Raw genomic sequence first — 13,230 nt, 5'->3', positions numbered from 1 at the left:
TAGTTGGAATTTAGTGGTAAATGAAGCATCAGCATTAGGGATCACGAAGTAAACCAAGTCCAGGAAACCTCTTCCTTCGAAGCAAAATAACATATGACAGACGAACCAATGAGGACATAAAAATCAGACTGTCACAAGCAAAGAAGACATTCCTGGCCAGGAGAATTGTGCTAGTATCAAACATCTGCCATAATCTGAGGAATAAATTGCTGAGAACGTACATTTGGATCACAGCATTTTATGGTGGTGAACAGTCGGAAAACCGGATGCTAGTGAAGGATGTTGAAACTTTGGTGGAATGACGAGATAAGGGGTGAGGAGGTCTTCGCATACTCGGCGAGAATGCGAACATATGAAGAACATTGACAAGAAAGAAGGACAGGATGATAGCAGACGTATTGAGACAACAGGCAGTAATTTCTATGGTACTAGAGACACCTGTAGAGGATGTGGGGAAGACAGAGGTCGGAATACATTCAGTGAATTAATTTCAACGTTGGATGCAAGAGCTACTTTGTGATTCAGTAGTTGGGACAACAGGGCAATTCGTGATGGGCCGCAACACATCAGTGAGAAGAGAGGTACTTTACTGAAGAAAGAGATCTTCGTCTCTGCGAATCAGCCCCTGGTGTCTTCCTTGCATCGACCAGACTGTGTAATCTTGATTTCTTGAGAGAAAAACTATTTCACTACATCTAATACTGTATCTTTTCATATTTTTTGCTAATCAAGTCATTATGTCATTCCTAGTACTTTTAATTTTCTTCATGTTTGTCCTGTTTTATCCTCAGGCTATATTTCATTTTACGTCTTCTGTCCATTCCTTGCAACAGGTCTACTAAGTCTTTCTTACATCTGGCTAGCAGGTGTACATCGCCTGCTAACATTAGCAGCACTCGCTGCTGTCCCCCTTGAACTTACACCAGCGGGTTATCATTAAAGTGCTGCTACTCACAAAAGTCCAGTGTGGCATGTAACTACCGTCGTCCACCAAGGCCAAATCTGGCGCTGTACACCATGTCGTCGACGTCTCCGGCGCTTATATTGAACAAATGTGTAAGTGGCTGTTAATAATAGAATCAACATGTGCCTTTCAACCATATTTGAGCTTCTCCACTCACATGCCATCCTAATCCATTACATAAGGAAACATTTCTGAACGTCTTTCTTGTATTTACAGCGCCAGATTTGCACTTTGTGGGCAAAAATGTAACTAATTTTTTCCAGCGTCAATTGGTCCCGAGTTAACGTACCAAGTCTAATACTAGTCTAGACTCTCTGCTACTTTACGCTTCCATACAATAATTACAGTTCACACTGGACCTCAGTAAGCAGCCCTATTTAATTATAACCACCGAGTATTTATTTTCCGAAATTTTCTTTCACTTGTTTTATTGTTCCTTCGACCTACAAGTTGAACAGGATGATAAGCTGCAACATCGTCTTACACATTTCCAATATTATGCCTCACACTTGTAGTTTGTACAGAACATTCGTCTGTCTGTGTATGTTTGTCCCAATCTTTTAAGGATTGAGAACACCTTATTTCGTCTTACGTTATCTAAGAATTTCTCTACATCCACAAATTCTTGGAAGTTTCCCTGTCTCCTTGAATCTATCTTTCAGCACAATGGGAGATTTGTCTTACTGGTATCTCTTCCCTTTCTGAAACGAAACTGATACTATTCTTCTGTGTATTATTCTGGTCAGTAATTAAAAAGCGTGATTTGCTCGACTGTTCAAATGATGGAAGGCAGAAGAGACGGAGTGGAAATGTTGTAGTGTCGACGGTTTCGTTGTGGCAAGCATGGCTTAATGCTGCTGACTTTTTGTATGTGAAACTATTACTGAATACGTAGTAAACTAATTTGTACCATTTTATGTTTGAAAAAGATAAACAGCGTTGCAGGATTTTGTCCAGGCCCCATAAATATTCAGTGGGTGTGGAAATCATTCGCTCGAAGTGTTCAGAATGTCCTTCAAACAAATCGCGAACAATTGTGGCCGCTGACATAGCGCTTTGTAATCCGTAACAATTCCGTCCTTGTTTGCGGTCATGAAGTCCACGAATGGCTGCAAATGGTCTCCAAGTATCAGATAATAACAATTTCCAGTGAATGATCGGTTCAGATGGACCAGAGGACCAAATCACATTCCATGCAAACGCAGCCCAAACCACTGTCGTGCCCAGCAAAAGCTTGCACAGTGCTATGTTGACAACTTGGATGCGTGGCTTCGTGGGGTCTGCACCACCATCGAATCATCAGTCCACTGGATAGTTTGACGTGGGCTGCCACGAGTTCCCCTTCACTGTCAATGACTAATGATTACAATCTACGTCCTGAATCGTTCACTGGGTTTATTCCAGTCTCTGTTTTCAACGGGTTTTACCTTCTACAGCTCCGTCCAATACCACGGAAGTCATTAGCTGATGTCTTAACAGATGTCTTACCATCTTCTTGTTAGAGTTTTGTATATGTTTCTTTTCCTGCCGATACTCTGAAGAACCTCCTCATTCCTTACCTAATCAGTCCTCCTAATTTTCAACAATCTTCTGCAACACCGTATTCAAATTCTTCGATTCTCGTCTTTTCTGGGTTTCCCACAATACGTATTTGACTAAAATACGATGATATGCTCAAACGTACATTCTCAAAAATTTCTTACTCAATTTAACACGTGTATTTCATACTAGTAGATTTCTCTTGGTTAGGAATGCCATTTCTGCCAGTAGTAGCCTGCGTTTGATGTCATCTTTACTCCGTCCGTCATTGGTTGTTTTACTGCCTAAGTAACAGACTTCCTTAACTTCATCTACTTCGTGATCACCAGTATTGGGTTAAGTTTCTCACTCTTCATATTTCTGCTACTTCGCATTACTTTAATCTTTCTTCGGTTTACTCTCCGTATTGTGTATCCATTAAACGGTTCATTCGATACAGCAGATCCTGTAATTATTCTTCGTTTCCACTGAGGATAACAATGTCATCAGCGAATCTTATCATTGAAATCCCTTACCCTCTGAATTTAGTCCTACCCTTGCCACCCTTGAACTTTTCCGTAATTGCTTTTTCGGTGAATAGATTGAACAATGGAGGTGAAAGACTACACCCCTGCCTTACATTCTTTTTATTCCGAGTACTTCGTTCTTCGTTTCCCACTCTTCTTATTCCCTCTTGGTACTTATACTACTGCATATTACCCGTCTTTCCATATAGTTTACGACCATATTCCTGAGAATTTCCAATATCTTGTCCCATTTTACAATGTCGAACGATTTTTCAGGTCGACAAATCTTATGAATGTCTCTTGATTTTTCTTTAGTTTTGCTTCCATTATTAGCTACAACATCAGAAATGCCTCTGCGACGCCTTTACATTTTCCAAAGCCAAACTGATCGTTATCCAATACATCTCTCACCTAACACATCCCCAGCTTTCTTTTCCATTCTTCTGTATACTATTGTGATCTGTATCTATATGCATGAGCTGTTAAGCTGATTGTGCGATAATTCTCCCACTTGTCGGCTATTGCAGTGTTCGAAATTGTGTGAATGACGTTTTTCTGAAAGTCAGATGGTATATCGCCATACTAAAACATTCTACACGCCAATGTGAATAGTCGTTCTGTTGCCATTTCCCTTAACAATTTTAGAAAAATTCGTTCGTAAGTCTTCCAGAGCTCTTTTACATTCTAATACTGGAGCTCCTATCTTTTATACATCGACTCCTGTTTCTTATCCTATTGCGTCTTCAGACAAGTCTTCCCCCCTCATAGAGGCCTTCGATGTACTCCTTCCTCCCATCTGCTCTCTCCTCTGTATTGCACTCTTAATGTTACTACGCTGGCCTTTAATTCCACCAAAGGTTGTTGTGAGTTTGCTGCTTCTGTCCTCACGACAGTAATTTCATTTTCGATTTCTTCGCATTTACCCTGCAGCCATTTCGTCTTGGCTTCCCTGCACTTCCTGTTTCTTCCATTCCTAAGTAAACTATATTTCTACATTTTCCTGAACGTTTTTGTAATTCCTTCTTTCGTGGATCAACTGAAGAGTTTCTTGCGTTACCCAGGCTTTCGTCGCAGTTACCTTCTTTACCGACGTTTTCCTGTCTAATTTCCGTGATTGCTCTTTTCAGAGATGTTCATTCCTCTTATACTGAACTGCCTACTGAGCTATTACTTATCGGAGTATCTATAACCTCAGAGAACGTCAAGTGTACCTTCTCATTGTTTAGTACTTTCAAATACCGCTTCTTCGTGCACTTATCCTTCCTGACTACTCTCTTAAACTTCACCCTACTCTTCATCACTGCTAAATTGTGATCTGGTGCTGTATCTGCTACTGGGTACGCCTTAAAATCGGATATCTGATTTCGGAATCTCTGCCTAACCATGATGTAATCTAACTGAAATCTTCCTTTATCTTGCGGCATTTTCCAAGTATACCTCCTCCTATTGTGATTCTTGAGTAGAGTATTCGCTGTTACTAGCTGAAATTTATTGCAGAACTCAATTAGCCTCTCTCCTCTTTCATTCCTACTACCAATGGCATATATTAACGTAACTGTTTCTTCTACACTTGCTCCTACACCAGTACTGCAATCCTCCATCTCTATTAGATTTTTATCTCTATTTACATACTGAATTACCTGTTCAATGTCCTCATATACTTTCTGTTTTTCTTCACCTTAAGCTTGCGACGACGGCATGTATGCTTAAACTATTGTTGTCGGTTGGGTTTTCTATAGATTCTGATGAGAATAACCATAGATTGAACTAGTCACAGAAACCTACTCTCTGCTGCACCACCCCAAGGGCAATAGACTGTCCTGAACCTCTGTCCTTTGCTCCACCCTTTTTGTAAAGGCCTTTGCCAGAATGAGGGCGATTTCTTATCCCAGAGGTCTTTGACCGCCAGTGTTGAGATTTTTATTCAAAATGTAAGCGTTGGAGTGATGCAGATGTTTCGATTAGTAATGAAGACGCTACCCTCCTTTTTCTTTTTTGTTCATGTCATTTTGTTCGTTATTGGTCGTTGTATTTGCTCGGGGTGGACGTCCCATGTTGCTTGTGCAATTTCATCTTTTATCCATTCACTCAATTTTTTTATTACAGAGGGTAGCTGATCCTCTGATCGAACGCGTTGAGCTACAGTGCTGGCCACCCCTAGACCATGGCTGCTTGCAGCTCTTACCAACTCTAATCGGGGCTCATCTGAGCAGGCTACGGTTTTCCAGTCGTCTAAGGTCCAACTAATATGGTCACGAGCCCAAGAGAGGTGCTGTTGGCGATGTCGTGCCGTTAGCAAATGCACATGCGTCAGTCCTCTGCTGCCATAGCACATTAATGACCAATTTCGCAGCACTGTCCTAAAGGATACGGCGTCATAAGTTCCACATCATTTTTACAGTTATTTCACGCAGAAATGCTTCTTTGTTAGCATTGACAAATTTACACGAACGCCGCTGCTCTTGGTCGTAAAGTGAAGACTGGCGGCCACTGCATTGGCCTTCATAATTCCTGAAATTTGGTATGCTCGGCACACTCTTCAGACTGTGGATCCTGGAATAATGAATTAGCTAACGATTTCCGAAACAGAATGTCCCATGCGCCTGGCTCCATTTACCAATCCGAGTTCGAAGTCTGTTTACTCCTGTTGTGCGGCCATAATCAGATTGGTTCAAATTGCTCTGAGCACTATGCGACTTAACTTCTGAGGTCATCAGTCGCCTAGAACTTAGAACTAATTAAACCTAACTAACCTAAGGACATCACTCACATCCATGCCCGAGGCAGGATTCGAACCTGCGACCATAGCGGTCGCTCGGCTCCAGACTGTATCTCCTAGAACCGCACGGCCACTCCGGCCGGCGGCCATAATCACGTCGGATTCCTTTTCACATCAATGGCCTGAACGCAAATGACGCTCCACCGATGGACTGTCTCTTACACCTTGTGTGCGAGGCACTACTCTCATCTGTGTACGTACATATCGCTACCCGATGACTTTTGTAGAATAAACTGCTAAATCTACGAACTGGCCGCACACAGGGGCTACACGCATCGAATTTCCCCTACATCTATATAATCTTGAGCCAATCCGTCACCTGCTATGCAGATATTGCATGACAGTTCCCTCTGTCTACAAGGAGCATGAAAAAAGAAACAAACCAGACGCTGTCTAACGAAAATCGCAGTAGAGATAGTAGCGCCACTGTCTGCCAGCTAAGAGGACCGAAACTCGCCGCTAGAGGGATATGGGTGCACACCCACGTGACTACAGGTCGGACTCGTCCACTGCACTCAGGTGTGCTGAAAACAGAGAAATAGAAGAAGAAGGGCAGAATGGAGGAGCGGATTTAATTACCGTGGATGGAGTGCGGGGAAGCAAAATTCATCAACGAATGGCATAAATATACGAAGAGCACTGCACGTACGTGGCAAGAGTCAAGGCGTGGCGCAAGCGAACGGATGTCGTTGGTTGATGACGCACGATCTGGAACACCACACCCCTTACCGGTGTCACTGTCCAGCAAGTGAAAGCCCTCGTTGTGCGACATGGGCGAGTTAAGGGGCCAGCCACTGTCCCGAAGACCAGACTGAGAGTCGTAATTGCGACGGACATGCATTGCTCTTCATGCACTTGTGCAATTCACTGATAAATTTTCCGTTCCCTGTAGTCCTTCCATTCTAAGGAAACCCACTACACCATTTCACTCTTGTTTTTTAACCTTCCATATTTCTGTTTCCTGCCGCACTGAGTGCAATGGATCATCGACTTTGCCGTAGCTATCACATACGTTTACCTACCAACATATGGATCCTATACCACGTCGGATTACCACCCCTTCTTATACTTAATACTTTCCAGCAATCTACACCATCCGCAAACTCGACTCCAATAATTCTGATACCTCCCGTGCCTGCCGCACCTGCACCGACACGTTCCATCAACTCCATATCTGCACTCTCTCCAAATTCCCTCCCAACGAAATCTCAACCGTCTCCGTCCCAAAGGGAATGAAATCAGTCCCGACATTTACCCATCCTACCAACTACAGTTCCACCCTACCTAATCAAGTCTCTGTTCCCTTCCACTTCCGAGCTTTTCCATTTCCCCTTCACTTTCAATGAGAGTGTAATGCTTAATCATAAAGTCATAGTTTTCTATATCACCTTTCAAATGCATTCTTATGGCTCTGTTTCACCTTTTAGTATTCCTATTTAAAATTAATGACGATGAAAGTAAAGTTTATTTTATACAAAACCTTTATCTTAACAAATTTTAAAATCAGTTGTAAATCTATCATCTTTAAAATTATTGCATTTTCGCCTGTGTGAGTACTACTTATCCATTTGGCTGAGCAGCCGATTGACAGTACCACTGACAGCCCACTACCTGCCCATATGGGTCTGGGAGATGAAGTACCAATAAATAAAAAAGCATTAGTTGCGTAACTGGAACATCTTAACAGGTTTAACGAAAACAGAAATATCAGATCTAAAGCTCTGTTCATTTATTTTCCTACTGTCCACTCCAGTTTCAAAAAACCATTCAACATTCGTTCTCACAGTCATTCTGCAGTATACTCGTATTTACAGTGGCTTCTGCCTCAGGGACCAAATTTGCTACAGGAGCTGCTGATTCAGCTCTTAATTAGTCTTCTCCCCTTAGTACTATAGCTTACAACTGCCTAATATCACTGGCAACCAGGTTCTAAGTCCAGAGAGCAGCCAAGTCAACATGAGCAGCAGGTACACCATTCCGAGAGACGAAACAGCCACCGCAGCGTTGCTATTCCGAGTTGTGGACAGAACGTAGCACGATGAGAACTGCCTTGTAGACGTCGGTGGTGGCGTTAAATAAGGCTCCGTAGCTAATAGAGTCGGCGGCTGGGGTCGCTGTACATTCTTGTCGGCCAGTCGCTGTGTGTTCTGGTCGGCAACCTGCTGTGGCTTGAAGAGCGCGCGCGCGAAGGCGGCCTGCGGACCGCACATCGGGAAGTGGCGGCCAACGATGCGGTTCTCGACAGCGCGTAATGGAGCGGAGGTCTAATGGCGGTGGACACCACTAAATGCATTGCCATTCTTTTGTTTTATCTTTTATTCTTAACAAATTTTAAAATCACTTTTAACTGTGAGCCGTGCGTGGCTCGTGTTCGTGCCATATATCATTTGTCATCCTGTTTTTACCGTACTACCACCTCGTTATGTTAATGTCAATTACTGGCGTCACTGAGTTGCCGCCTTGCCTGCCCGTGAGCGGCAGCAGCGGCGCTTATCGATATAAGCCGTGGCGTATTATCTTTGCTGACTGCTATTACTTCTCGGTTGTCCTGTGTTCGGTAGTTAGTTCGGATCTGCCAGTGAGTTGGGAGGCGCCAGGAGTGCAGTTCGGACCTGGCAGAGTTTGACTTAGGACGCGGCTCAAGTTCAGTCGGGGCGCGGCCGAAGTGAGGTCCGGACAGCCATGACTCGCGCGACGGTTGCCGATGCATCTCACTTGAGTGCGAAACACCTTGGTTGGTCGTCGGTCGGTCGTCTTGTCGGACGACGTGTATGTTGGCCGGCGATCGCTTATGGGTTGCCTGCATGTGCCGACTCGTGATTCGTCCTTGTTATTGCACACTCGCTGCCGTTAGTATTGCCTAGTCCTTCGTGCAAGTGTTTGTGAAACTGTATGTAGCTTGTGATGTCACTGCTCAGTTATTTTAGTGTTGTCTCCGTGCTGATGTGTGGCATTCGGTCGGTTGGTGTGGAGCAGCGAGGAAATCTCCGCGGGGCGTGGTTTGGCCGGGCCCGCTGGCGGTCTCAATGCAGTGTCAGAGTGTGTGGCGCTCTTCCCATTGTTAGGAGGCCCGTGGCTCACCGACCCAGGACAGTAAAGTTGAATTTGGATTTAATTTACCAGCAAGTCAAGACTGTTCAGATTGTGCCGTTTCGTTCTCGTTGTTGGCTGTTGGGACATTCCCATGAGCAACAATGTGCGTGTTCCAGTTGTCAGTGTAACTGTATTTGGTTATTTGCAATCGAAGTGCACCAGCGGGCCGGCCGCGGTGGCCGAGCGGTTCTACGCGCTTCAGTCCGGAACCACGCGACTGCTACGGTCGCAGGTTCGAATCCTGCCTCGGGCATGGATGTGTGTGACATCCTTACGTTGGTTAGGTTTAATTAGTTCTAAGTTCTAGGGGACTGATGACCTCAGACGTTAAGTCCCATAGTGCTCAGAACCATAGTGCATAGCGCACCAGCGGAATTTTCTGCTTTGTGCCCATTAACGTTCCCGTTACCTGACCTGGCCGTTGACGTAAATTTAGGCAGTGTCCTTTCCTCACCGTGTTGTCGCTGTCCAGCATGGTGTGTAGTTCAACAGCTTAATGTATGTTTGGTTGTGGGCGTCCTTGCCTTTTACTTTTGCATTGAACTCCCAGTTGTGCGCTGGTCGAGTGGATCGCAAGTTACCTTGTCAGTGGGTCCGTTGACTGCCTGTTGTTGGGTTGTCGTCGGATCGAGAATGGTTGGGCCGGCTCTCTCTCTCACCTAAGTGAATGTTAGTATTTCAAGCGCTGGTCGACCCCCGAAACTTCTGAGCGCCGTTAGCTGCACTTCCTTTTATTATTGTCTGTTGTGTGTATTTGTATGGCTCATAGCCGATGGTTTTTAGTGGTGTTTTAAGTCATGGGCCTTCAGCCACTTAAAAATTAAAGTTCCTTGCTTTTCAAGTGTTAGATTGTTTGGGCCTTCAGCCTGATTAAAATATTGTTTAAAGATAAAGCCTTGGGCCTTCTACCTACTAAAAATTATTTTAGTTGTGTTTTGAGTCATGGTTCTTCAGCCGTTTTAAAATTAAATGTTTCTTGCTTGTCAAGTGTTAGATTGTTAAGGCCTTAACCCTGATTAATATATTGTTTAAAGATAAAGTTGTGAGCCTTCCACATAATAAAAATTATTTTAGTTGCATTTTAAGTCATGGGCCTTCAGCCACTTTAAAATTAAAGTTCCTTGGTTGTCAAGTGTTAGATTGATATTGGCCTTCAGCCTAATTTAAGGTAAGGCTTTGTTGTCTAAATTTATGTTACCTTGAATTTTAAGTCTTGGGGCTTTCAGCTGATTTTAAATTAAGGACCCTTGTCTTTCGAGCATCAGACTGTTTGGAGCCTTCAGCCTAATTGAAGATAAGCCTTCTGCCTTGTGTTGTTTTTATTTAATTTTAAACTTGAATCTTAAATCATCGGCCTTCAGCCGTCTTTAAATTAAGGTTGTTCCTTTTTAAGTCTTGGAGCTTTGGGCCTTCAGTCAAATTATAGAAGTGATTTAACGTGTGGCCTTTTGAATTCTAAATATTCTTTTTGGCGTCTGAATGTTGAGTTAATGGCTTTTAGCCGTTCCTTTTAAATTAAAGTGGTTGTGCCCTTAAGGCAGAAGATATGGAGGCGTATTCAGCCGATAACCAAGTTCAAGAATTTGTACTGTAACGTTTGATCCAAGAAATAAAGTTATATGTGTTTTGGGTGTAACTGACAGTCGCTCATTTTGGCCCCTTTCCACAATTCCAACTGCCTGTCGCGTCCTGCGGGTTTGGCAGGGCGTTTCAAACTGTGTCATCTTAAATTTATTTCATTTTCGTCTTTGTGAGTACTACACATCCATTTGGCTGAAGAGCCGATTGACAGTATCACTGACAGCCCCCTATCCCCTGCCACCTCCCCATATGGGACAGACAGATGAAACCAATAAAGAAAAAGGAAGTAATAGTTGAATTTCTGGAGCATCTTAACAAGTTTAACAAAAACATCAGAGGTATATGATCTCAACATCCGTTCGTTTATTTTCCCGCCGTCGACACCAGTTTCAAAAAACGATATTTGTTCTTACAGTCATTTTGCACTGCAGTCGTATTTACAGTGGCTTCTGCCTCAGAGACGACATTTACTGCATGAGCTGCAGTTTCACCTCTTATTTACTCTTCTATGCTTATTACTGTCTTCTGAAAGAGCACTTCGCTTCTAAATTTACAACTGCTTGATATCATGGAGAAACCGCTAACGCTTAGGATCAGCACGTATGCAGTGTTAGTGCTGGAAAGCATCCCGACATTGAGCTATGCTCGGTTTATCGAAACTCCGCGCGCGAGTGGAGCATTCGAGTCTGTCACAAGGTTCCCCAGAGGATTTTCTTGTTTGAAAGGTAAATTCTAGAACTGAATATCTGCCCCAGAATGTTCCCAACTGGGTCCCACAGTGTCCCACTAACAACTCATCTGGTATTTGGCCGAAAAATCCGTGCCTCTACAACCTGTCATTACTCTATGCTATACGTAGTAAAAATTGCTGTAGCAGTCTTGTACGACAGATCCAGTTCATATAAGCACAGGCACCACAATATTGTAACAGCAATGTTTGGAGACGATTTGTTCAAAATTGAAGAGCGGTATAATAGTTTAAGCAATCAAATCTAAACTCAGAATTTTACTTTGGGGATCTTAGAAGAGTACAGTAGAATAGTCACAAAGCTGACTGACCCATCTCGTCGGGCAGATGCGGCTGCATCCTGAGCCAGTCTCGTACAGACGCTATGGTCCTCTTGATGTCCTCTTCGTCTGTCCCCAGTTTTTTCCTGATGGTCTCCATTTGCTCCCGCGTCGCAGGGATGAGGCTGTAGCGATCGCTCATTACTGGTTTTCTGTAAGCAGAAGAAAGGGCGCGTTGCCAGAGAGTCGCACCGACACTCAAAGTTCTCAAAACTTCAGATAGTGGGTGCAAATTTCGCCGCTTGTGACATATACATTTGCTGCTTCGGCACAAAATGATCATTTAATTATTTTTCCATTCGAAAATAAACACGTTTTATGGTCCTTTACCTCAGTCGGTAAAAACAGAACCCTTATAGGATCAACTATATGAACACGGAGTGTCTGTTCTTTCGGACATGTCCAATAAACGGACACCACGTATTCATACAGTTGACACTATTGGGTTCCGTTTTTACCGATTGAGGTACAGAACACTAAAACCTGTTATATTCGAATGAGAAAAGAATTAACTGGTGATATTACCTCGATACGCAATGACTCTACCACTTTCAGTGGGGAAGCACAATTACGTCCGATCTCCTGTGGGAATCTCAAAGTAGCAGGCATGGAGGATATGGGCTGGGACTGCACACAGGTGGCGTTAGGTGGGAATGAGATGGGCCGAGAGACGTGCCGAGGAAGTCCGTGCAATTGCGATAAACACTGTGTGCAGGTGGTGCAGTGACTAAGCAGGAGATCCCGAGTTACAATCCCAGTCTGGCACATATTTTCAGTCGTCGCTGCTGATCCTGCATAAAGTCCTGATGCAGCTGACATCAATGGCCCCTCCCCTTTCCCCTTATTTCTCCCACCACCACCACCAATTTACATAATGTAGGATCACATTGTTCCTCTGTTTGTCCGACTGTCAAAAACCTTGTTTCTCAGGTGCGAGTAGACAAATCAAGTTTAAGTCACATACAAATGTCTGTAGGCCTTAGGTTGTGCAATAAATATAACCTTCTAAGTTAGTGCCACCAAAAGATACGGCTATTTATGCCACATATTTTGACACTCGCAAACTCACTCATCAAAACTTACCTCTCGCCTAAAATCATGAAATTTGGCAAGAAGCAAGTTTTCACAGTACAAGTAAAGGAAAAAATTGGATAGTCTTTCATTCGTAACTGCAAATACGAAAAGAAATTTTCTTTTGTCGTTTTCATCGACGCCAAATTTGAAATAAAAAAACATTTTGTCGCTACGCTAAAAGTCAAATATCAGGCAAGGAGTGAAGTTATTGCTTATACAACACATTCCGGAATTTATCCATCATCAGATATGCAGGAGCGATAGCTGTAATTAGATATGGCGTTTTAAGCTGTATGTGAAACAAATATTAGCGGACTACTTTATTCGACTTTTACCGTTGCTAACCAGTCAGCCTGCAGAACTACCGATTATTTTAATAATGGTCGCTTGCCTCTTGCAAGACTTTATGTCATATTTGTGGTATTGACATTAAAACATTCTCGAAAATCTTGGAATCCATGAAGCGATATCATGTCAGTTTTAATGTCGATAAGAGGCAAAAATTGTCGAGATTCTCAGTTCCCAGTGTGAATGAACTGTCTATATACATAATGAAGTTTGCAAGGAACCCTTAGTCTCAATCGGACCTGGCCAGCTTTTTATTTTGTATACGAATAGATCTTAGG

General features: G+C 43.3%; 1 protein-coding gene across 1 annotated transcript in view; it reads right to left on the bottom strand.

The window, feature by feature from the left end:
- Window positions 1–13,230, bottom strand: part of LOC124797882 (retinol-binding protein pinta-like) — a 132,699-nt gene that overhangs the window by 103,669 nt on the left and 15,800 nt on the right. Inside the window, exon 2 of the mRNA XM_047260979.1 lies at window positions 11,522–11,682. Within this exon, the coding sequence (XP_047116935.1) occupies window positions 11,522–11,672 (151 nt within the window). The 5' untranslated portion in view covers window positions 11,673–11,682. The remainder of the gene's footprint in view (window positions 1–11,521; window positions 11,683–13,230) is intronic.

The sequence above is a fragment of the Schistocerca piceifrons genome, chromosome 5 (assembly GCF_021461385.2).
Source record: "Schistocerca piceifrons isolate TAMUIC-IGC-003096 chromosome 5, iqSchPice1.1, whole genome shotgun sequence".
In the NCBI taxonomy this organism is placed as follows: domain Eukaryota; kingdom Metazoa; phylum Arthropoda; class Insecta; order Orthoptera; family Acrididae; genus Schistocerca; species Schistocerca piceifrons.
The sequence above is the reverse complement of the archived record's forward strand: the minus strand, read 5'-3'. Positions and strand labels throughout refer to the sequence as shown.